Source organism: Cervus canadensis, chromosome 1 (assembly GCF_019320065.1).
Source record: "Cervus canadensis isolate Bull #8, Minnesota chromosome 1, ASM1932006v1, whole genome shotgun sequence".
In the NCBI taxonomy this organism is placed as follows: Eukaryota; Metazoa; Chordata; class Mammalia; order Artiodactyla; family Cervidae; genus Cervus; species Cervus canadensis.
The window spans coordinates 111,685,593-111,708,941 of record NC_057386.1 but is presented as its reverse complement, the minus strand read 5'-3'; the positions used below and the strand labels follow the sequence as shown (position 1 = coordinate 111,708,941).

The 23,349-nt window shown below is 60.3% G+C and overlaps 1 protein-coding gene and 1 non-coding gene across 7 annotated transcripts in view; both read right to left on the bottom strand.

Annotated features, from left to right (window-relative positions):
* Positions 1-756: 756 nt before the first annotated feature.
* Positions 757-23,349, bottom strand: part of AP1B1 (adaptor related protein complex 1 subunit beta 1) — a 44,952-nt gene continuing 22,359 nt past the window's right edge. For 3 of the 6 annotated variants that reach the window (XM_043437215.1, XM_043437221.1, XM_043437225.1), the window contains exons 6-23: positions 22,531-22,721; positions 21,685-21,906; positions 19,393-19,513; positions 18,944-19,039; positions 17,875-17,990; positions 17,435-17,600; positions 12,789-12,887; positions 12,125-12,384; positions 11,395-11,596; positions 10,674-10,694; positions 10,006-10,149; positions 6,038-6,183; positions 4,079-4,208; positions 3,706-3,790; positions 3,074-3,160; positions 2,823-2,977; positions 2,298-2,306; positions 757-1,610 (exon numbers count right to left, since the gene is read on the bottom strand). In XM_043437215.1, coding sequence (XP_043293150.1) covers positions 1,536-1,610; positions 2,298-2,306; positions 2,823-2,977; positions 3,074-3,160; positions 3,706-3,790; positions 4,079-4,208; positions 6,038-6,183; positions 10,006-10,149; positions 10,674-10,694; positions 11,395-11,596; positions 12,125-12,384; positions 12,789-12,887; positions 17,435-17,600; positions 17,875-17,990; positions 18,944-19,039; positions 19,393-19,513; positions 21,685-21,906; positions 22,531-22,721 — 2,325 coding nt within the window. In that variant the 3' untranslated portion in view covers positions 757-1,535. The remainder of the gene's footprint in view (positions 1,611-2,297; positions 2,307-2,822; positions 2,978-3,073; positions 3,161-3,705; positions 3,791-4,078; positions 4,209-6,037; positions 6,184-10,005; positions 10,150-10,673; positions 10,695-11,394; positions 11,597-12,124; positions 12,385-12,788; positions 12,888-17,434; positions 17,601-17,874; positions 17,991-18,943; positions 19,040-19,392; positions 19,514-21,684; positions 21,907-22,530; positions 22,722-23,349) is intronic. The other 3 variants (XM_043437230.1, XM_043437238.1, XM_043437246.1) reach the window with 3 other exon arrangements.
* LOC122425737 lies at positions 5,514-5,610 on the bottom strand. Its single transcript, XR_006264985.1, has one exon. It is a non-coding gene; the product is annotated as a small nucleolar RNA SNORD125 (small nucleolar RNA).

Sequence of the window (23,349 nt, the reverse complement as noted above, 5' to 3'; positions counted from 1 at the left end):
TGTGGTGACACCCAGGGGTCAGAGGTGGGGCAGTGGAGGGCCAGGCACCCCTGCTGATGCCTCGGCAGCTGGGACAGCAGTGTGTCTGGCGCGGGCAGGAAGCTGCTGAGGGCCGAAGGCCCAGCAGCCACACACACTGAGACCCCACTGGGAGCTCTGCCTGGGCAGTCCTACCCGGGGTCCCCACCGACACCCTTGGTAGCCAGGCCACTGCCAGGATGGGGGACACGTGGGGCATCCCTGGTGGTGGCTGGGGCAGCCGCTGCAGCTGGCCTGGACAGGCCTGGTGCTGGGCCTTCCTGCCGACCCTGGGAGACAAGGAAAACCAAAACAGACTCAGCCCTTGAGCATCCAAAGGCGAGATGCTGTGGGCTAGGGTGGAGCTGGAGTCAAGGGTGGCAGAGGCGCTGGGAGACCAGCAGGCGGGTCAAAGGACAGGAGAGGGACAGGGAGAGGGGCTGTCCACAGGGCTGGGGGGCTGACAGCTTGAGCCCTGGGCCCTGGACCCAGGAGACCCAGGAGACCCAGGACCCTGCCCAGAGCAGCCTTGGGGCCTGACACACTGGCCAGGGACACGCTTGATGTCATCATTTTTATTCACTTTCTGTTTCTGAAAATAAGAGTAAACATACAATATATAATTTCTATTTATATATACTAGGCATCCTTACTGCAGGGCTCAAGAAAACCACCCTCGACCACTTGGAGGCGGTTTTTAATTCTGACACTCGGTGGAGGGGAAAGAAGTGTCCGTGATTGCCAAAAGCAGAATCTTTCTTTATTATTAAACAGCAGTAACAGGAAAACCTAATGCTCTGTGAGACACAACTGACCCTGGGAGGCCAGGAGGGGGCAGCTAAGGAGAACCCCAGAGAGGAAGCACCCCGCTCGCCCAGGCGCCCCACCCCTCAGCCCCGTTCACTCCAGGAGCCCCGGGCACACACAGGCAGTGACTGTCCTCGCGGGCAGGGTGTGGGAGGCACCTCTGCCAGGGGTCTGCCGGGCGCCCGGAGCTGCGAGGGGCTTGGGAGCTTCTGCCTGGTCTTCCCTGAGCAGCTCAGCGCCTGGGAGGGGGGCAGGCCCCGGGAGCCCCGGCCCTGACAGAGCAGCTCTCCTGGCACCCAGAGGACCCTCCACGCACACCAGGATGCCTGCCAGGGCCTGTCCTGGGAGGGGCAGTGGGCAGAGCCTCGCCACCGGCCGAGGCAGACAGGGCAGAGGACCCCGGGCTGGGAGCCTGAGGAGGGCGCGGCGGGCGCGCCCTCAGGTGCCGGGAAGAGCGGAGCAGCCCTGGCCTCCCCATGCAGCTCCTGCTGCCACTCTGGCTCCTCTGGTGCCCTCCTCACCTGACCCCAAGCGTCAGCACGATGGAAATAGGGGAGTCCTGGGCACAGGAGCGCCCTGAGGCCCCGAGCGGGCCCTGCAGTCAGGCCTGGGAAGCCGGGGGGTGCCAGGAGCCTCGCTGGCCCCTCGCAGGGGAGGTGCTGCCACCTCGCAGGGGGCCCCGAGGAGGCTGGGGTGGGTGCTGGACGGCCTCAGTTCTTCAGGATGGTCTCGTAGGCCTGGTACACGTGCTGGGACACCTCTGGCGCTCGGCACTTCAGGGACAGCTGTAGGGGGACAAGGGTGGGAGGCAGGGGCCCCTTATTCCCGGGGCTCCTCTCCAGGCCAGGGGGGTGGGGAGGAGCAGATGGCAGAGGGTGGGGCACACGTGGGGCCCGGCGGGGAGGCAGCAGCGGCTGGAGCAGCTGTGCGGTGCCGGCGAGGGGGCGGCCCCGCAGCCAGTCGGGCGGGGACTGAACAGACTGCAGCCCACAGACCTGCTGTCCTGGCCCCCGCAGCCGCCGCAGCGTGAGTCAGAGCCCGAGGTGGCCGGCCCCACCGCGGAGGCTGGGGGTCCCTGAGAACGTCTGGGGGCCAGGAGGGAGGCTGTGGGGGCACTGGGGGTGGGGGATCTTTCTGGTTTCCTGCACAGGGGGCAGCTGTGTCAGATCTGGCTCGGCTCTAACCGCGAGGAGAGCTGGCAAGCGCAGTAGCAGAAACAGGCTCGCCGGCCCTCCTGCCGACACTGCTGCTCTGAGGGGGCCCCCGGTGTCCTCCAAGGGCTCCGCGCTCACTGCCTGTGGGGAGTGGCTGCTGAGCACAGGGCGTGGCAGGGGGCAGTCCGGCCCCCAGCCTGCAGCCTGCATGCGTCTGCCCGGTTTGGGGAGTGGGGGGGCGAGGCCAGGCCAGGGGGTGGGGTGGCCAGGCGTGCCTGGGAGGACGGGGGAAGAGGAAGAGAAAAGCAGCCCGCTAACCTCCAGGTCCTGCACCGCCGGACCGGCAGGGAAGGTGGACATGCAGCGACCGGACGCAGGGAGACAGAAATTACCACCACCAGCCGCGGCGCCCACGCCGCTGGGGGCCGGGGAGCAGCGTCGGGGGTCACGCCTGCCCGCTCGAGTGCAGGGAGAAGCAAGCCTGGGCTCTCGGGGGCCGAGCAGTGGTGCGCCTCTGGGAAGCCTCGTCCCTCTCGGGGAACGGGGAGCCCAGGGGCCTGGGCTCCCTGGGCCCAGCGGAACCCCAGCCCGGGACCAGGTGGGCCTCACAGGACCCGATTCTAGTCCACTTCACTGTTCGGAGACCCAGTTTGGTGCCTTATCTGGGACACTTGATGGGACTGAGCTGAAGCTTTCTAAGGTCAGAATCCTGGTGCTTCTTCACACCAGGCTCAGCCGGGCTGGATGCCCCACCCCACCCCACGAGGGCCAACCCCAGCCCAGGCGGGCATGCGGGCAGGAAGGGAGAGGCCCCAGGGCTGCAGGTGGGAGCGGGCGCCTCACCATGAAGCTGGGGTTGCCGGGCTGGATGCGCAGCTCGGCCAGCACCCAGATGCCGTTGGTCAGCTTGAGAGACTGGTAGAGCATGTCCTGGCCCTCCACATTCCTCCTGGCCACGGTGAAGATGTTGCTGCTCTGCAGCCGGCTGCTCACGGCCTCTGGGGGTCACAAGGTCAGAAATGGGGGATCTGGCGCTCAAGGCTGGGGTCAGGGCACAGGACAGCATGGACAGGTGCAGGGCTCGGAAGTCCTACCCGCGTTGAGGGGGCAGTCTCTGATCTGGAACTGGGCCTCGTTCTCATTGGGAATGTCCTTCCACGTGGCCAGGAACATCTGCCGGTCTGCAGGGGCACAGGTCGGACCCCGCTCAGCACCCTCATCGGGAAGCAGGGACAGTTAGACCCTGCACCCGAGACCAGGGTGGCTCCGTCACAGCCCCTCCTGCTTCCCTCAGCAAACCCTGAGCTCATGTTCTGAGAGGGTCACCTGTGCTGCTCCCCAAAAACCCCGGGCTCCACACCTCCCCACGCCTGCCCACGTCCGGCCTCTGTCCCTGGCACCTAGCAGCCCACTCATTGGTCCCAGTGACGTCACAGGCTCCTGTGGTGACAGCTGAGAGGGGCCCACACCCTCTGGGCATGAGATGAGCCTTCCCGCAGGTTCTAGCTGGGGATCAGGGGTGGGCATCAGGTGTGACGCGTGGCCCAGGCCCCCTGCCTGGATGACTGTCTAGAGGCTGCAGGTCAGGCTGAGGGCAGAGCTGGCCAGACAAGACCCTCGGGGCCCCGGGAAGGTGTGACCCTCCCCCCAGGCTCTGCAGGGGAGCCAGTGACTCACGGACTCCATCCATCCGTTCTAGGGACCCCTGGGTGCCCTCAGGACTCACCCATCTTCCCGTCCTCCACAAAGAGGATGTGAAGCGGGTACAAGGTGCTGAAGTAGAAGACGTCTATGTTGTTCTTTACGGCCACCTGGGAACAAGGGGGCCCAGGTCGTCCCCGATGCCTGATGCCCATGGAGGCCCCAAGCAGCATCTGCTCCCTGTGAGCACAGCTGAGCAGGTCCCCGCTCACCGCTTCCCTGGAAGCCATGTCTGTCCCCTCACCGCCCGCAGCCTTCCCATCCCCACCAGTCTGTGTCCAAGAACAAGACTCCACAGACACAGCCCTGTGGCAGAGCCAGCCAGGCCCCGAGGGCTTCCCCGCCCTCCCCGGGGCATGTGGGAAGGACCGGGGTGCCTGGTCCCCCTGGGGACGCACCTGCAGATTGTTCAGCGGCTCTGTCTTCATGACCGAGCCCGCCGTGCTGAGAGGCAGGGAGATCTCCACAGTCTGGGTGGGGCTGAGCGGCGCGTGGACCTGGAGTGGGGCGGCGGGGGCCAGGCCAAAGCTGGGGAGAGAGAAGCCCCACAGGGATGGTGGGGAGCAGGCGCTGACACAGGGCAGGTGGGCTCCTGGGGCCCCGGAGCCTGGCAACAGCGGGGCAGAAGGCTCTCCAGCGAGCTGGCTTCACCCCAGGCCAGACCCAGGCCGGAGGGACAAGCTCCCAACCCCCACTCCCAGCCCTCAACGGCCCCACGGACAGGAAGAGAACCTGGGTTAGCCGAAGGCCACCTCTGCTCCCCTTTCTCCTCTGGGTGAGGCGCTGGGCAGGCCCAGGTCAGTGCATCCTGCCCTGCCCTCCAGGAGCCTCCTGTCATACCAGGGGCCTAAAAGCTTCTTCTAACCTGAAAACTCTGTGACTGCCCACGTCTCAGTGACCAACCTCCCACCTCCCCGGAGGGATGTGACCATCCCAGGGGAGACATTGGCTTTACTGTCTGGGCCAGAACTGGCGGATCACATGACAGCCACGGAGCTTCAGGAAAGCCCTGCCTCTTGGTAAAGTGGCATGTGGGCAAATCAGAGGGCACCCAGAACATGAGAGATGCCCGGCCACGGGCTCTGGGAAGGTAAGCCACCACGGTACCGACTGGGACCACGGACTCACTCCCTGTGCCCAGGCGGGGCATCTGAAGCCCTGTCCTCGTAAACACAGTGACAGGCACACAACCTCCCGTCTTCCAGGACACGGAGACTCAGGGAGGGGCGGGCCCAGACCTGGGTGAGCAGCACTGCTGAGACCCAGAGCTTAAGCTGCCTGACCTCAGCCTGTGCTCTGCCCATGGTGGTCTCAGACCCACCCAGGACGCAGCAGGAGACGACGTGGGGATGCCAAGGCCATCATGGTGTCTCAGCACTCCAGGCTCTCCCGGAGCTTGACCTCTGCCAACTGTGACTTTGGGTGAGGCATTCACCCTCTCTGAGCTCAGGTATCATTACCTACTTTGGTGGTTTAGTCACTAAGTCATGTCCGACTTTTGCAACCCCATGGACTGTAGCCTGCCAAGCTCCTCTGTCCATGGGATTCTCCAGGCAAGAATACTGGAGTGGGTTGCCATTTCCTTTTCTACTAAACTGGGCTTAATGGCATCAACCTCCCTGGGCCATGAGGGGGCTCAAGAGAGACCAAGACTCCTAAAGTTCTCGACACGAGGCTTGGTACCCAGGGAGTTTTCCACACGCAGTTAAGTTCACTATGAGTGATAATCAGGAGCACTCCTGGGGGCCTGCAGGGTTCCCTGAGGGAAAGGAGCAGTGTCCACCTCCCCAGTCTGACAGACAGCCGGGAAACGCTGGGGCACAGGCTCTCTTGGAGGAAGCAGCCCCTTCAGTCAACTTCTTAGAGGCTCAGTTTGCTCATCACCAGAGCCGCTCAGGAAGAAGGATCATCAGGAGAGGCTGCCTGAGTTCCCCAGAGAGCCCTGGCCTAGCCGGCTGGGTCCAAGGAGACCTTGCCCACCAGACCCCCAGTGCAGGGGACCCTGGGGGCGAGGCGCTGGGAGCAGACGACGCTCCAGAGGCCCTGTCCACTCCCTGTCTGACTTCTTTGCGACAGGTCCTGAGAGGGGAGCCGCTCAGGTCTGGAGATCTTGTCAGTTAAACAACCCCCTGGGCGGTGGGGAGATAAAACTAAAGGGAGGTGCCTTACCGCCCCAACTCCCCGCCACTGACTTCAGACTTTGGTGCCCACAAAGAGAGGTCACAGTGAGGAAAAGCACTGCCTCAGAGAGAGCTGGCCCGAGCTGCAGTTGTGAGGAAGACCCTCCTCCACCAGAAAGCGGGGCTGGGCTGCAGGCCCCAGCACGGGCCCTCGGCAGGCCAGCCTCGGGGGCTCACCTGTTGCGGTTGAACTGGATTGCAAAGTCGGTCATGACCTGCAGGGCCTTGTTGGTCAGCTGCAGGTCCATGGAGATGGAGCCTGCCTGGCGGGTGAAAGTGCCCGAGATCTCCAACCCTTTGGCCTTCATGGCCGGGAGCCAGACCTGCAGGGAAGATGATGGGGAGGGGGCTGCCACATCCCCCACGCCACAGCCCACCTGAGGGTCCGTCCCCTGCCTCCTTCTCTCACATGTGAAGGGGCCTCTCACATGGACCACACCTGCCTGGACTGCCAGGGGATGACCGTGTGGGCCTCGGGATGAGAGGGACGCCGCACAGCCTGCCTGGGGCCCCCGCCGCGGGGTGGCTGCCTGCTGGAGCAGCGCGGCACGTGGAGGCGCTCGGCGTGCCCAGAGCCTGACCCGAGTCTCCGGAGGCCAGAGCAAGAACAGAGCAGGGCTGAGGAAGGTGGAGAGGCCAGCGGGCCCACCAGCCTCCAGAGGAGCCCAGGAGGGAAAGCCCACAGGTACCTGGGGCCTGGCCAGAGCCAGAGGACCCCGGGCCATCATAGCCCGTCCTCCTCGCAGGCAGCAGGGCTGGCCTTTAACTGCACCAACAGGCCTGAGCAGGGACAGGACCCAGGAGGACCTCTCGCCTGGCAGGCTCTCCCTGCCTGTTTGGCTGCCCTTGTCCGTGGCCGCTCAGCTCCAGAGCCACCTCCTCCAGGAAACCCATCCCCATGGTCCCTGTCCGGGCTCTGCGGCAATGACGTTCTTGCATATAAACCGTCTCCGCTGTGCCCGGACAGCGCTTCGAGGGGGAGGACTCTGCTGTTCTGTCTTGCATCCCTGGCTCGGAGCTTGGTGTGAGGTTGGTATTCGGGGAACATTTGCTGAGTGAACGGCATGGACCAAAGCCCTGCCCAGGAGGGACACCCACGGATGCCATCCTGTGGACGCGCAGATGCCTCTCTGGCTGCCATTCTTACCAGGACGACTCAGCCCCGCCCGAGGCCAGCCTCTCCAGCGGCCCTCTGTCAGTGAACATGGCCACGGTCACCCAGCCCAGGTCCCATTAAGGCCCCCTCCTCCCCTGACACCACATCCTCCGCTCTCCCCTATCCACAGGCACCACCCGCGGCTAAGCCACCGTCAGAGTCCCCAGGTAAGAGGGCAGCCACCTGGGTAGCTGCCCAAGTCTTTTTTCTTTTTTTAATTAATTTATTTTTTAAATTGAAGGATAATTTTTACAGAATTTTGTTTTCTGTCAAACATCAACATGAATCAGTCATAGATGTATGTATGTCTGCCCAAGTCTTCTCTCCCCAATCTCCAGAGCAGCCAAAGCCATCTTCAGAAAGGCAAATCTCGTCACGGCACCCTGGAACCCCCTCAGTGGTGCGGTGCTTCCACTGCCCATGGCCTCCGCGGCCAGGTGCCCTCCCTGGGTCAGTGTGCAAGGCTCCTCGGGCCTCACACACACACACACACACACACACACACACACACTCTGTCTCTTCTGCTTGGACGGCACTCCCCACCCCCATCCTACTTGCTAACCTGCTCATCCTTTGCTCCCCCAGACAAATCCGCGGGCAGAACCTCGGGATTTTAGTTGTGAGCTGTGACTGGGAGCATAGTGAGCACTCAGGGTGCTCTCTGCGAGCACCCCAGGGTGACTGCTCTGCCCCACCCTGCCACCGGGCTTCCTTCCCAGGTTCTTCAGAACTGGCACTACCACCGTCCTGACTGTCAGGGGTGGGATATCGTGTCTTCTGGTCACTGTTGGCTCATGGAGTCTAGAACTGTCAGCTCCTTCTGGCTACAATATTTGAGGAACTTCAACTTCTTGTACATATGACAGCCTCACCCTCCTTGACCAGGAGGGGCTGGGACTGCAGGCAGGACAAACAATTTGAGGTGGTCACAGTGCTGTGAGAAAAAGGTAACCTACACAGTCACTACTTCTGGAGGGAGAGCACACCCACATCCCTGGGACTAAAGTGGCAGGGGAAAGCCCTGCTCGTGTTGAAAAGGACTCCTCCTCCAGGCAGCCTGCCCTGATTACTCCTATCCTGCTGATCCCTTCACCTCTCCTTCCAGCTGATACACTCACCTGGTCCTCCACTAAGACAAAGCAGTGATAATACACATTAATTAAAACAAATCCACACGCAGAGGGCAAGCTGATTCTGACAACTGTGGCACTGAAGTAGGTACACGGAGGTTCTCAAACACTTTAGGATCACCTAAGGGTCGCGGGCAGGGGCTTTGGTGCCGCAGACCTATATTCAGTTCCAGACTGTTGTCACTTATCAGCTACAGGACCTTAAAGTAATCAGATTTCTCAACCAGAAAACAGGAACACCAGCACCGCATGGCTGCCAGGAGAACTCTGTGGGCTGCGGGCTGTGCCGTGCGCGTGCACCCCTGCACAGAAGTGGGAGGCCGCTGGTGCTAGGTTTGCTGCCAACTGGGGGCCCCTCAGGCCCAGATCCTGCAAAAAAGCGTGGCTGGTGGCTCTGGCCACCACCACGGTAGTTTGGCAGGCACACCCAGGAAGGCTGGGGCAGGGCAGGTACTGGCTGGCAGCTCCCCTCATCATAAGGGACATGTCCCTGGGCCTCTGAAGCCCTGCTGGGTCCTGCTTGGGGAGGGGACCTTGGAAGAGAGAGGGGCGCTGGCTGAGTGTTGCGAGGCTCAGGCCATGTCCGTCCCCTCTCACAGCTTCCTTGAGGCCAAGGGCCCAGCCCACACCATGCTGTCCCCAGCTCTCCTTCCCTCGCCCGCCCTCACCACTGCCAGCCGGAACCCTTCTCCCTGCCGCCCCCACATCCTGCCAGGCCTCCTTCCAGCCCTACAAAGCCTTCCTGTCCGGCCACCATCAGCAGTCCACAACTCCTCACTGGCTCCTGGCTTCTGCTCTAGCCCTTAAGTTTGGCCTCCACACAGTGGCCAAAGTGACTGCTCTTTAAGCTTGGTTTCTGCTTAAAGCCCACTGTGGCCAGGATGGCGAGCAAAACCTCAGAGCTGGGGCCGTGACCTTGCCAGCCCCTGCCTCCTCAGTGCTAGTCCAGCCAGGAGTCCGGGGTAGGGTGGGACCACCTGGGTGGCGCAGGGGGCATCTGGGGCACCTCCAGGCTGATAATGGGGACCGCTTTAGCTGACTGGGGTCAGGGATGCAGCCGTGGGAATGGCGGGCTTCGCCGTGAGCCACTGTACTGCAGACCCTGAGTATTTTCTATTTTTTGACCCTGAGTATTTTCTGCAGGGTTTCAGCACGCCTGGAAATTCCCAGGAACTTGATGGTGAAAATCAATGGAAGCCTGTTCTTTGTTTCGTCTGGAACTTTACCGGGAGTCAGTCACCACATCAGAAATGGAAAGCAGCTCCGGCCCATCACTCACGGCAGCTGAGCTGTGGTGCCACAGCCACTCTGCTCTGCTGCCAACCCCTGGCAACGCCATCCGATCTGTCGGGGCGGGCGTGCCCAAGCCTTCACCACACTGAAATCAAGCTTTCTGTTCTCTTCCTTTCAAGTCTCCTCATGCGATGACAGCATCTTACCATTTCGGAAATTTTACAAGTAGGTAGATCTCATTCATTAGAAAAGGAGGGGGCGCTATGAAGTGCCTGTCATCAATCTGGGGCACTGGGTCAAGCAGCACTGAGAACCACTGACCAGTCACTAGACGGGGCTTCTGCTGTTCTCTGGAAGGTAAGCACTCCCCCTCAGCTCCCCATTTTCGCCTTGCTAATTCTGACTTGATCCGCAGGACTGAGCTCCAGTGACACCTCCTCTGGGAAGCCCTCCTCAGGCCCCCACACCAGACTCAGCACCTCTTCCCGGTGCTCCTGCTGCTCTCCGCATCGCTTGATCAACTGCTGCTCCGGGCAACCCGGCTGGCCTGAGCCAGCCCCACCCAGCCGGCCACTGAGGGAGCCCACACGCCTGCCTCCCGCTTCCCACGGATCCACGGCACTTACTGCTTTGGGAGCCACATAGGATCCCGACAAGGTGCCCACACCACTGGTCAGGTCAAAGAGGTCACTCAGGCCACTGCCCATGGGTGCTCCTAGGTTGGCTGGTACTGCTGCTGCTGGGGGTGCCACAAAGTTGGGGGCCCCGATCTAGAGGAAAGGGAAAGGGGTCAGAGGCAGGCACGCCAGAGGAAGTACGGCCGCCTGGCCCTTTAGAAGACGGGGGCAGGGCTGCCTTCAGGTCAACTCTAAGTTGCAGAAACAAGACAGAGTGAGGTGGGTGGAGAGGAGAGGCCAAGCCCTCCCGTGCCCTACAAGCCCCAAGGGAAAGAGCTGGGCATGCTTGCAAACTGACAGGCCACGGATAAAAGGGGCACTCGACACAGTGCTGTGAGGGGGCAGTGCTCAGAGACTGGAGCACACCTCAGGATGTCAGACAGGGCTCGTGGGGGCCTCCGGATGACAAGGCAACTTCACTGGAGGGTAATGAGGGTGGGCTGAGGACCTAATGGATGCGGGCACCAGGCAGTCAACACAGAAGCTGCCAGGGTGCTGGACAGAGGCCAGGGTTAGCAGGGAAGGGCCAACGGCTCTGACACCCCCGCCCCGGGACGCCGGGCGGGTGATCAAGGAGCAGCAGGACGAAGGCTTGGTGGTACAGGGTTGAACCGTACCCCTTCAGGCTCATCCCCCATCTCCCAGCAGAAGCAGGCAGGGTGAAGAGAACAGGCAGTCACATGCAGAGAGAAAGCCAGGAAAGAAGACACAGAGAGACAAGACAGGGAGGAAAGAGGCAGAAGATTAGTCACGGCTGTTCCACCCGACCCCACGGGGCCTGTGCAAGGCTGCAGCAGCCTAGGAGGGGCCCAGGTCTCTACAACGGGCAGCCCCCCACCCCGCACCCCCAGCCCCACTCGACCACCCTCGTCCTACTGACTGTTCCCTGTGCTGTGGCCTTGGGGACCTGGTTCTCCGGCTGCCTGAAGAATCCCGAGACAGCAGGCCATCCCGCTACCGCCTTCCCGGGGGAGGTGCTGTCCTGCCTTCTCTCAGGCCTGCTGGGCGGCTACCCCTGGTCGGCGCCGCATGTGAGGGAGTGGGCGCAGGGCTGGCTCCCCAGCCTTACAGAGCCAAGGTGCCTGCGGGCCAGACTCAGAGGGTAAGGGAGAACAGCCCCCAGGACTCTTGGGGTTCAGCAGCCCAGCAAGGGGCCAAATCCCGTGTCTGCCACTTAGCAGCTGTGTGCGCTAGGCAGGACATCACCTGACCTCTTTACGCCTCAGCTTCTCACCGATACAGGAGCTACATGATCCCTGGGTGGCGTCTGGCAGAGAAGGTGTTCCTGATCCCTCCCTGAAGACCACCCTTAACCACGTCCAGGGGCCTAGGACATACCAGGCTGTCGAGGCCGCCACCAAGCAGGTCCACGGCGCCCATCTGCACCGTGGAGGTGGCCAGGGGCGGGCCGCTGACCGGAGGCCCGAGGTCCAGGTTGAGGAGGTCGCCCAGCAGGTCGCCCTGCGTAGGGACAACGTCCAGCTGCTCTCCGGGGGGCGCTCCAGCAGGGGCTGTCTCCGGGCTCTCTGTGCTCTCGCTCCTGCTGGGACGTGGGGAGACGCTCAGCAGGGCGGGGAGCAGTGCCGTCTCTAGGAGGCCAGACCCCGTCTCTGGGATCCGCCCCCTCACTGTCCCGGAAGCCTGTCTACACCCCACTTCCTCCCCTTCCCACGCCTGATCCATCTTGCTCCGGGCTGAGGGGAGTGCGGGCCGTCTGTATTCCCCAACTCAGTCCACTTTAAGGTCCCCAGAGGACAGGACAGCCAGGCCCGAAAGCCACGGGAGCCGCGGGAGAGGGACCTGAGCACACTGGGGCCCCGGAGGCGGGCAGAGTTGGGTCTGAGCCCAGCCTTATGGCCTGTGCTCTTCGCCAGGCTCTCAAGCGCTCCCTGCCTCTGGTCCCTCTCTTCAGGGAGGACGCCTCTCAGAGCTGTTGTCACCTAGCCCACACCTGGTGTGTAGGGCGCATTCACTAGGGCCGCTAGAATCCTAATTCTGCTCAGACTCAGGCCCGAGCACTGTGCTACTGAACCAGGGAGGCGGGCCGGCGACTGGCGCCCGGACTCACGAGGCGGTGCGGGGCGGCAGGCTCTTGTGCACGACGCCCCGGCCCCCCTCCACGAAGGCGCTGGGCGGCTTGTGGTAGACGGAGGCCAGCGTGCCGATGTAGCAGATGAGCTCGTCCAGCAGCGTGGGCTCGATGAGGTCCGTCTCCTCCGAGATGAGCGGCTTCTCGGCCAGCACCACCTCCTTGGCAGCCACGGGGTCTGTGGAGAGCAGGCGCCAGTAGATGTAGCCGCGGTCCCGCAGGTCCGGGTTGTCTGAGTCCTGGGAGGTGACGAGAAGGGCGTGAAACGCCAAGCACATGGGTGATGGGGAGGGGGAGCCCCACAACAGGGGGTCACAGGGTTGCTAACTTGACTGCCGGAGTGCTGGTAGGAGCCTGCCCCTTTAGGCGCAAAGCAGACGTAGCCCAGCCCCCTGGCTCCCCTCAGGCCAGCCTGCCCCTGCCTCTGCTCCCTGCCCCCTGCACGGCCTGCCCTCCCAGTTCTCAGGGACTTCCCTCTGCTCTGGGTTTACAGGCTGGCTCCGCATCGCCCCCACCCCCGCCCTCCCTATCTGTCTGACTGAGCTCCCTGAGCTGGGGATTAGGGGCGGGACTCCCGGTCTGGCTCCCTGGGTGGAGGGGTGGAGCCAGGGCCGGCTGGGCACCGCAGGGAGGCCGCACCCACCTGCGTGGCCAAGCTGAGGACCTGTTGCACCAGCTCCTGGGTCTCTGTCGGCTTCTTCAGAAAGAGCTTCACGATAGCCGTCAGCAGCTGCAGCTGCACCTGAGGACGGAGAGGAGGCAAGGGGGGAGGGTGAGCTCTGGACCTCAGAGACCGAAAGGGCGTTCAAAGGCCGAAAGCGGCTCTCCTGGGTCTGGGCTGGCCACGCAAACAGGCCAGGCCAGCAGCGGGGTGGCCGGGCCGAGTAGTCTGGACCTTGGCCCGAATGGTCAGGAGGAGCTGGCTGCGGAGCTGTGCGGCGCCCCAGGCCGGCTGGGGACTGCTGCCCAGCGCTAGGGCCCCAGAAACCCATCAGGGCTCTGGGCCCACAACCGTCAGGAGCTCAGCTCATGGGGGCAACACATGTGCCTGGTGGGCTTACCGGAGACCACCCACCAACAAGGAGCGAGTGCCAGGGATGCCGGGCAGACAGGGCAACTGGGCCTGCAGAGCCTTCCTCCCGAGGTGGAACGATGCCCGCCCGGCCCCCAGCAGCCCCACCTCCTGCCCGCCCTGTCTGCACTTGAGCATGCCTCCCATGTCCCCTCCCCACTTCTGCAGCTCCAGCCCCCCTTCACTGGCGCCGCCCTACAGTCCTGGCAACGGTTTCCAGCCACCTGGCCGCCCTGCAGACAGCCCCTGAGGGTGGGGTTCGAGTCTGCCCCTGCTGCATCCCTGTCTATCATTCACTCCAAAGCCTGGCGTGAAATAGGCACTTAAGAGAAACTTGCCAGGAAAAAAAAACACTCGCTGACTAAAAACACACCTCTGAAAGAACAGTTCTCCGCACGCAGCCCTTCCGTAGCCCCATCTCATTTTGTCAGCCCTGGCACAGGAAGACAACCAGAGGCTCCCCAGATGGTGTCAGGGACGGGACTGCAGCAGAAGGGCGGTGGCGGGACTGGCAGCAGCTTCTGGGCCCGTCCGAAAGATGGCACTTATGAAAACAAGCAGCGGAGCTGCCTGGTGCACAGGGCGGGCTGATGCTGGGAGGCAGGAGCATCCAAAGTCCCTGCGCTCTGGGGACACAGAGGCCAATGGTGGAGGAGCAGGCTGGCTGTCTCCAAGAGGCGGCTGGGGACTGGCTTCCAGACCTGGCTCAAGTCCCTGGCCGGGTAGCCAGGAGAAGGCCGCTCACCCTCAGCTGGTGAGGGAGAGGCGCAGCCTACTTCAGGGGTTCTTGGGAGCCCTGAAGACACAAGCCATGGCGGCTGCGAGCCAGAGCTAGACAGCACTTCCTCTGAATGCTGATTTCATCACTTCCCAGCTGGTGACCCTGGACGAGTCATTTAACTGCTGAGTCTGCTTCCTCCTCTCTAAAACGGATGAAATGCCTCACAGGGTGGAGACAACAAATGGAAAGAACCGTGTCCTCTGCCCGAGGCACAACAGCGGTCATGGCTGCTGTCAACACCACCACAACCACCACACAGGGACTGTTCACCAAGTTCTCCCCAGCCCCGGGCTGCTGGCTGCTGGCACTCATTCACCCCTGTCCGTCTGCTGTGCTGCCTGGAACCAAGGCTGAGTCCCTGCCTAGCTTCCCCTCCCCCCAAAACACACACTGAGGCCCGAGTCAGCCTGCAGCTCAGGGCTTGTTGTTGTTCAGCTGCTAAGTCGTGTCTGACTCTCTGCGACCCCATGGACTGCAGCATACCAGGCTCCTCCATCCTTCACTATTTCCTGGAGTTTGCTCAAATTACTATCCATTGAGTCAGTGATGCTATCTACCCATCTCATCCTCTGTTGTCCCCTTCTTTTGCCCTCAATCTTTCCCAGCATCAGGGTCTTTTCCAATGAGTCGATTCTTTGCATCAGGTAGCCAAAGTACTGGGGCTTCAGCATCAGTCTTTCCAATGAATATTCAGGGCTGATTTCCTTTAGGATTTACTAGTTTGATCTCCTTGCTATCCAAGGGACTCTTCTCCAGCACCACAGTTCAAAAACATCAATTCCTTGGCATTCAGTCTTCTTGATGGTCCAACTCTCACATCGGTATGTGACTACTGGAAAAAACCATAGCTTTGACTATACGAACCTTTGTTGGCAAAGTAGTATCTCTGCTTTTTAATATGCTATCTAGGTTTGTCATAGCTTTTCTTCCAAGGAGCAAGTGTCTTTGAATTTCATGGCTACAGTCACCATCTGCAGTGATTTTGGAGCCCAAGAAAATAAAATCTGTCACTGTTTCCACTTTTCCCCCTTCTATTTGCCATGAAGTGATGGGACTGGATGCCATAATCTTAGTTTTTTGAATGCTGAGTTTCAAGGCAGCTTTTTCACTCTCCTTTTTCACCCTCATCAAGAGGCTCTTTAAAAAAAAAAAAAAAAAGAGGTTCTTTAGCTCCTCTTCACTTTCTGCCATTAGGGTGGTGTTATCTGCATATCTGAGGTTGTTGGTTATTTCTCCTGGCAGTCTTGATTCCAGCTTGTGATTCATCTAGACTAGCCATTTCACATGATGTACTCTGCATAGAAGTTAAATAAGCAGGGTGGCAGTACACAGCCTTGTCATGCTCCTTTCCCAATTTTGAACCAGTCAGTTGTTCCACATCTAGTTCTACAGGTTTCTCAGGAGACAGCCAAGAGTCTGGTGTTCCCGTCTCTTTAAGAATTTTCCACAGTTTGCTGTGATCCACACAAAGGCTTTAGTGTAGTCAATGAAGTAGAATTAGATGTTTTTCTGGAAGTCCCTTGTTTTCTCCATGATCCAACAGATTTTGACAGTTTGATCTCTGCCCCTCCCCTGCCCACAGCTGGAGAAGCTTACAAGCCAGGACGAGGGGGCTCAAAAAGAATCTAAAGTAAGTTCCCAAATCGCAAAGCACTAAGTATTCTTATAAAAGTTCTTGCCTCCCATGAGGCACAGGAAGCGGGCAGTTTACACACACCGAGTCTGAGGACGCTCTGGGCTGGCCAGGAGACAAGGAGAGGGTCCCCCGCCCCTACGATGGGAGTGTAGACCAGAACCGCCTCTATGCCACGGCAGTCTGGACACAGCAACCTGGACCGGCAACATGCGGGCCCTCCTCCCAGCACCACGCTCCTAAGAACCCGTCCTCCAGCTGCGCCTGCAGACGCGCTTCCCACAGCTCGCTCCCAGCAGAGCTGTTTAAAAGAGCAGAAGGTTGGACACCTACATACCAGTCAGAGACCCTGCTTAAACAGGGTCCTTCTGCATAAAGCTAGGAAGCTGTAAAAAGCTCTCACAACGTCAGGGCTTTCAGACGTATTTTTAAGGGAAAAACACAACCTGCTGATCAGTTTGAATTTGCATGGTTTACTACAAGTAATATTTAAAAATAAGTGAGAAGGAAATATATAAACAGTTGGTCCTCATGATTCACACAGGACATACCTGCAAATCTGTCTGCTTGCTAACATTTACTCATGACCCAGAAACCCATGCTTATGGCACCTTCACAGTCATTCACAGACGTGCAGAGCAGTGAATGTGTGCTTTGCCTGACGTATAAGCTCCTGGCTGAGACCAAGTGAGGTGGTGCTCACTTCTCATGGTAAACGTGCCAGGTTGTTCACAGCTTGGGGCCTTTTGTTGGTGATTTTGCTGTTTACAAGGGGCCCACCCCACCCCATTGTAGAGCTGGAGAGCTCTCTGGGGCTCCTGAGGGCAGGAAGACTGAGATATGCCTTTGGAGAAAATACATGTGTCAGATGAGCTTTGTTCAGGCCTGAGTTACAGCTGCTGGCCACGAGTTCAATGCTAACGAATCAACGGAATGTATTAAGCAAGGTGTCTTTAAACAGAAACACACGTAATGACGTTTATCTTGACCAGCAGATAAACATGCGGTGACTGAAGGTGTGTAGAAACACGACTCTATTTCTCCTGGGAGCAAGGGTTTAGCGTACTAAATCAGAATTTGACTTTATGGAACGTTAAGTATCACAAGTGATGAAAATTGACTATTTTTTGTCTCTGTGGAGGAACTGGCTGGTGTGCTCCTAAACTCGCTCTCTCTGGAAGTAAGCCCACCCACCCTCCCCCCAGAAACCAACAAGTAACATGGTGCTTTCCGGGAGGAGAACTCAAGGCCAGGAGAGTGGCAGGAAACAGAATTTTCACTATATATCCTTTTGTGTCTTTTAGGTTTTGAACTAAGTCAATGTAGTACCTATCCAACCATAAATACAAAATTAAAACAAAATCAGGACTTCCCTGGTGCCAACGCAGGAGACACAGGTTTGATCCCTGCTCCAGGAAGATCCTGCAGGCTCCGGGCAACCAAGCCCACGCACGCAACTACTGAGCTCGTGCGCCTGGAGCCCGAGCCCACAACGAGAGAAGCCAGCACAGCGGGAGCCCGCGCACCGCAGCTAGAGAGTAGCCCCCGACTACTGCACTAGAGTCCCGCATGCAGTCATGAAGATCCAGCAGAGGCAAAAATAAATTAAAAACAACAACGAAACCAGAAACATCTGCAGCCTTCAGAGTCCTCCACCACAGACTGTCCTCAGAGCCCCCTTAGGCACCACAGTGAGGGACGAAAGGGACCATGCCTGTCACCCGTTCACCTCTCACAGGAACGTCCCCACGGCGCCGGTGGTAGTGGAGGGGCAGGGCCCTGAGGCCCGCAGACGCGCCTCACCTGGGTGCTCTCGTCGTGGAAGCCCTCCAGGAAGCTCTCCAGCAGCTCGTCCGCATTGTCGATCCGCTCGGCGTACTCGCCCACGATCCAGATCATGGCGGCGCGCGCCTCGGGCTCGTCCAGGGAGTCTAGGTTCTCACACAGCGTGGCGATCACGCTCTCGTACCTGGAGACCAGGGCACGGCCTGCGTGTGAGCACCGAGGGCACCCAGGCTGCCCGTGAGGGGACCAGAGACATGGGCAGCTACTCTACAAGAGCCCGAGAGGCTGGTGGGGAACAGGACATGAGCTTTATCCTTCCGTTTGGTTCCTGTTTAGGCCTGGGGAGCAGAGCAGCAGGGATATAAAGAAGAGCAAGCGCTCCCCGTGCTCCTCTTCCCTCCATCCCCGGCCCCCCAGAACTACAGCGTCCTCACGGGCAGGGAGCAGTGACCACGCACTTGTTGGGGTACTTGCGGAAGATGTCCTTGATGACCACGATGGCTTCCTGCACCACGTAGTTGACCTTGGTCTGGATGAGATCGAGCAGTGTGCTCACGCAGCGCTCGGCAGATTGCTGTGTGGGAAGAGGAGAGCGTGGGCCAGGCCTCGCGGCCACTTCCAGCACAACCTCTGCCCGCCCGCCTCGGTCAAGGGCCCAGTCACACCCTGCCCATGGCAGCAAGTAGGTAACAGGTGAGAGGATGCGTGCAGCATGGTGGCTGGGGGACGGCAGGGGCACTGGGAGGCAGAATGAGGCTGAGGGGAGGCCGACAGAACCTGAGAGCAGGGAGGGCTCTGGAGCTCTCCCAGGCCAGGCCCTGAGGTCAGGGCTTCACTTCTGCTTGTTCCACAGAACGGGCTCCAGTGGCCAAAAGCACTTAGGAAGCCTCTGCTGGGACCAGGCCTCCCCACACCCCCTAACTCCAACACACTCTGTCAGACTGTGGGAGCGACTCCTCACTGCCATCAGAGGTGTCAAAGGGGAAATGTCTTGAGAGGCAGGGCTCAAGGGACCCCCTGGCCTCCAGGGACCCATTTAAGGAGCGTCGGGTCAGTGGCCCAAGAACATTTCCAGAGGCAGAGAATATGAGGGATGAAGGGCCAGGACACAGGGGTCTGAGTGACCCTTGACAATTTGGAAAAAAGGACACACAGACAGTTGAATCGTGAAACTTGCTAAAACATTCAGCAGGCAGAGCCCCCTGCCCCAAAGTCCATGAAGTGAAAGCGAAGTCTACTGGGGCCACTATCAGCTTGGGCTGCCCCACCGTCTGCACTAAGGCTGCAGGAGATCCCATGATGATGACGGGCTGATTTCACCTGCAGCAACTCAGAGGCCCAAGGGAGATTACAGATGAGGAGGAGCCAAATCTGTAGCACGGGGGCCCGTGGGGCTCCAGCCGTGACCCTCAGACCCTGCTGGGTCGTGAGCAGCTGACAGATTCTGTTTGAATCAGGCTGGTCTCCTGCCTTCGGACTCCTTGCCCTTCCTCCTTTCTCCCACCCAGGACAGTCTCAGAGGCTCACCTCCACCTTGATGGCACAACGGCCGATGGCTCGCACAGCCTTCCGTACAAAGTCCACATCCACCTCGGTCGCGTACTCTTTCAGCTCCGCCAACACCTGTGGCCCAGAGGAGATGGAGTTGGGGGGATCTGGCAGGGCACCCTCCCACAGTCTGACCTCTGGGCTGGGGGTGAGCACAGACACAAGCCCAATGGGATTCTGCCTCCCATTCAAGGTGCGAGTCCTGAGGGAGGGAGGGAGCTCTTGGTGCCCTAGAGGAAACCAGGAAGGACGACTTGTTAGGGCTGGACAAGCCTTGTTTCGGGTGATCTAGCAAACGCATCCACTTTGATGGACGGACGATTAAGTGATAACAGAAAGAACAGGCTCCTTAATCACAAAAATACCCAATAACATTTGTGGAGAGCTTGCTTATGGAGCCCAGGGCCCGGACACCACCCTCTGCTGACCTGGGCAATGTTGGCCTGGGAGGCCAGGCGGATCATGATGTCTAGCTTCTCCAGCTTCACGTAGATGGGGTCGTTGTACTTCACAAAAAACACCTTCATCTCGTGCTTCAGGATTTCAGGCCTGGGGGTGGGCAAGGGTGCCCGAAGAGCAAAGGGCAGGTCAGGGGCCTCTCAACTGCTGGGGCATTTCTGGGGTCGGACGTGGAGCCTGATATCCGTGGAGGCAGTGACTCCCACGGCCGCAGGCTCCTGGGCAGGGGACCTGTGACCAGGGTTCTGACCAGCTCCTGCGTGTCCAACTACATCCCAGGAAAGGAAACAAGAAACACTTCATATTCAGGAGGTCACAGGCATCAGGGAACGGGCTTGGAAATCAGGCCTCAGTTTCAATTCTAGCTGGTGACCTCAGGCCATCTTCTCACTCATGAGACGGGAAGCAATCTGTCAGAAACGTTACCATCGCAGGCCTGCGCTGCTAGTCCTAGAAAGGCCTGGCATCTGGGAACCTGGCTCTCGAGAGTGCGCCCACTGTTCCCGAGTAGGACACAGGGGGCTGACTGTGCCTCGACTGACAGGGGAGGGAGCTCAGGAGGCTGGCGCGAGGGCTCCTCCGACGCCACCTGGCTTTCTCCCTACGATCCAGCTGTACAGCCTAACCAGACCAGTGAACCTCAGCCATGGGGACGATACGCTGTCTCCTGTGAGTCCTTCTAGTGAATCTCTGGATGCGTGTGTGGGGGTCCTGGGGACCCCAACACGGACACCTACATGAGAGGCAGATACAAAGCACGTGGCATGATGCATGCCTGCCTCAGAGAAGGCACTCCCTGTCAGAAGTGTCCGTGCTCCTCCCTCAATCGGCACCTCCTGCCTCCTTTTCCCAGCTGCGGAAACCTGAGGGGGAGCGGCCTGCCCTGCGTCACACATCTAGTGCTAACTGGGGCGGGAGTGAGATGAGAGTCACCACCCCTACCTGGCTCCTACTCCCACGGCCTGTCCACAACAGAGAGGAGGAACAGAACAGTGATGAGGGGAGAAGACACAGCGGGAGGAAGGAGGGGCCCTGAGCCCCTAGTGCTGCTGAGCAGGCTTCGGTGGGGTGGGAGGACTCCTGGCGATGCAGGAGCCTCGGCCGTTCTGGGTGGGGGCGGTGGGGTCCCTCACTGGATGGCTGGAGAGGTGGTTTCCGCCATCAGGACTCAGCACTAGCGGCCCCACGCACGTGGGGCCCAGGCCTGGCGGGGCCTCAGCATCAGGCTCAGCCACTTGGGAGGCTGGCTGGTTAAATAAACCCCACACAGGGAGCCCCTCCTGCTGATCCGGCTGCACGGGCCATGACACCTCACTCGTCCCACACTGCAACTACGACTCCCGTCTCATCCTCTGCTTAGATACTCACACAGCTTTCCCGAATTTACCTCCCAAACCTCTACAAACGTCCCAACTCCCCTGACGCTTCTGGGACCCCAGGCACATGCTCAGAACCAGACCAAGGCTCCAAGGACAGGGAGCCTCTGCAGTCTTCCGAGAAAGAACGAGGACGAGAAGTGCTTGTTCTGCCTCTGAATTAGCTGCTGATGGAGCTGTTTGACCAGAGAGGCTGGAAGCTGAACTGCAGAGTCTGCCCTGCCTCACTCCCAGCACGGAGCTGCCCGGCCCCTCCCGGGATGGTTCACGGCTTGTTCGCCCCACCCACCCCGGTGCCTTCCCTTAGGAGCAGTGGCTCCCTGCTGTGGTCATCCCTGCGGGGTAGACAGAAACGGGTGCTCTGCACTCTGAGCGGCCCTAGGGCTGATGCAGAGTCCATGTTGCCCTCCAGCCTCCAGAGCTTGGACTCCTTCCCCAGGAAGAAGGCCTGCGCACACACCACCTTACACCCTGCTTCAGAAGGGCCATGGGGGCTCGGACCAGCCACTGTCTGTGGTTAGGAAGCGCGTGCTAGCCTCTAGCTGCCCAGGCTGAGCCACGGCTTCTCAGCCTCTCACCGCTGGCGTCCTGGGGGTGTGGGTGGGGGGTCGCTCCTGTGCACCACAGGCTGTGGATCAGCCTCCCCACTCCCACCCCCAGATGCCAGCAGCAGCAGCCCCCATGACGATAACCAAGAGTGTCTCCAGATGCTGCCAAACGTCCCCTGTGGGACAAAGGTACCAGCGGCTAGGAATCCCTGGTGTAAGCCGCTGAGATACCCTGTCCAGTGACAGGCCAGTTTCCCTTCGGAGGCCCCGTTCTCAGCAGAGACCGCCCCCTCCCAAGCCCGGGGCACACAGTGCCCACATGCAGCAGTCCCGCTACCTTTTCTGCACGATGAGGTTGATGTTTCGCAGGGCCACGTACTGCAGCTCAGGCTCGGCCGACAGCAGCGTGACCAGGGGCGGCGCCAGCTTCTTGAGCAGCGTGCCGTAGTAGTCTAGGTCCTTGGACAGCATCTCCATGAACTTCATCAGCACCTTCACGGCTGACAGCACCACGGCAGAGTTGGCGTGGGACAGCCTGGGGGTGACCCGCTCACAGATGCTGCGGTCCGTTCCAAGGGGGGCAAACAGGAGAGACAAACGGGGGAACCACCCTGTTTTTAATTATCAGATAGCATGTCTCCTGTAGGAGGGAGATCTAGGTCCCGGTTCTCTTTCCTGCAGGTCAAAACCACTTGGAGCCTGAGTTTCCTCATCTAAAACATGGGAGCGGAAGATGCCAACTGCACATGGTTGCTGGGAGCTTAACTGAGACAGTGCGTGTCCAGCACTGAGCACAGTGCCTGGCAGTCGGTAATTACTGGACAAATGTCAGCTCCCTGCCTTCTGTCGTGAGGGCACTCAGAGCGGGCAGGGCCCCATGCTGGTTAGCACCAAGGGTCAGGGGAGACCTGTGACCTCCTCCACCTCCCTGTGAGCCAGAGACAATAATGAAGCTGCTCTAAAGAGGACCACACGCGGGGGAAGCGCCCACAGAACCCCAGGCACCCAGTGGGATTCAGTGAATGGTGGCTCTCATGCTGTCCACCTCCCGCCTGAGTCTGCAGTGACCGACGTCTCTCGTCAGCTGCCTGAGCAGGCCCTGGGTTCAGCGCGCAGAGGGCTGACTGCCTGGCTCCGGGTCTGAGGACGCTCCATGGGGCGAGGCCCTGGGCAGAGGGCTCACCTCTGGGCCTCCCGGTCGTCCTTGGGCGTGTAGCTGGCCAGGCAGTCCAGGATGAAGATCTGGCCCCACTCGGTGCACTCGTTCAGGGCCGTGAGCAGCTTGTTGATGGACTGCGGGTTCAGGTCGAGCAGGTTGCTGCTGGGGTGAGACTCGGCGATCTCCGAGAGGGCGGCCACCGCGTTCGCCACCACCTGTGGGGAGGGTGCAGGAGGCAGAGGCTGGGGCGCTGCTCACAGGCCAGGGCAGCAGGCAGCTCGTGACAGTGGCCGGTCAGAGCGCAAGCATCCTGAAAGGGGTGTGACCCGAAGGGCAAGGTCTGGAGCACCGAGAGCCACTGCAGGCACCTGCTCACTGACTCCCCCGTGAGCCGAAGCTGAGCATGCCCGCCATCAGAGAAAACCACAACGAGAGAGAGCTCCTCAGGGTTCCCGGCGAGAGAGCGCGACCTCACACACAGTCACACTCTGCCAGCTACAGCAGCTCGCTGCGGGCTTGACCACCGTGCCTCTCAGAGCCAGAAGCGTCCTGCGGAGCCCCTCGGGGCGGTGGGCACAGTGGGGGGCTGGAGCACAGAGGGCTCCAGGTGAAGCTCTGGCCCGCAACCATTTCCTCCACAAGAGCCGCTATTCCCACAGGGGTGCTGCGTGGTTTTCAACTCTCCCCTAACCAAGCAGCGTTCCACGGCATCCCTGTACTGGCCACTGGGCGCCCACCTGCAATGGGTGTCTCAGAGGGACACAGAATGAGATCTCTGGGGGGGCGGGTTGTACGTTTCATTTTAAACATGGCCCCACTGTTCTCCAACGGAGAAGGCAATGG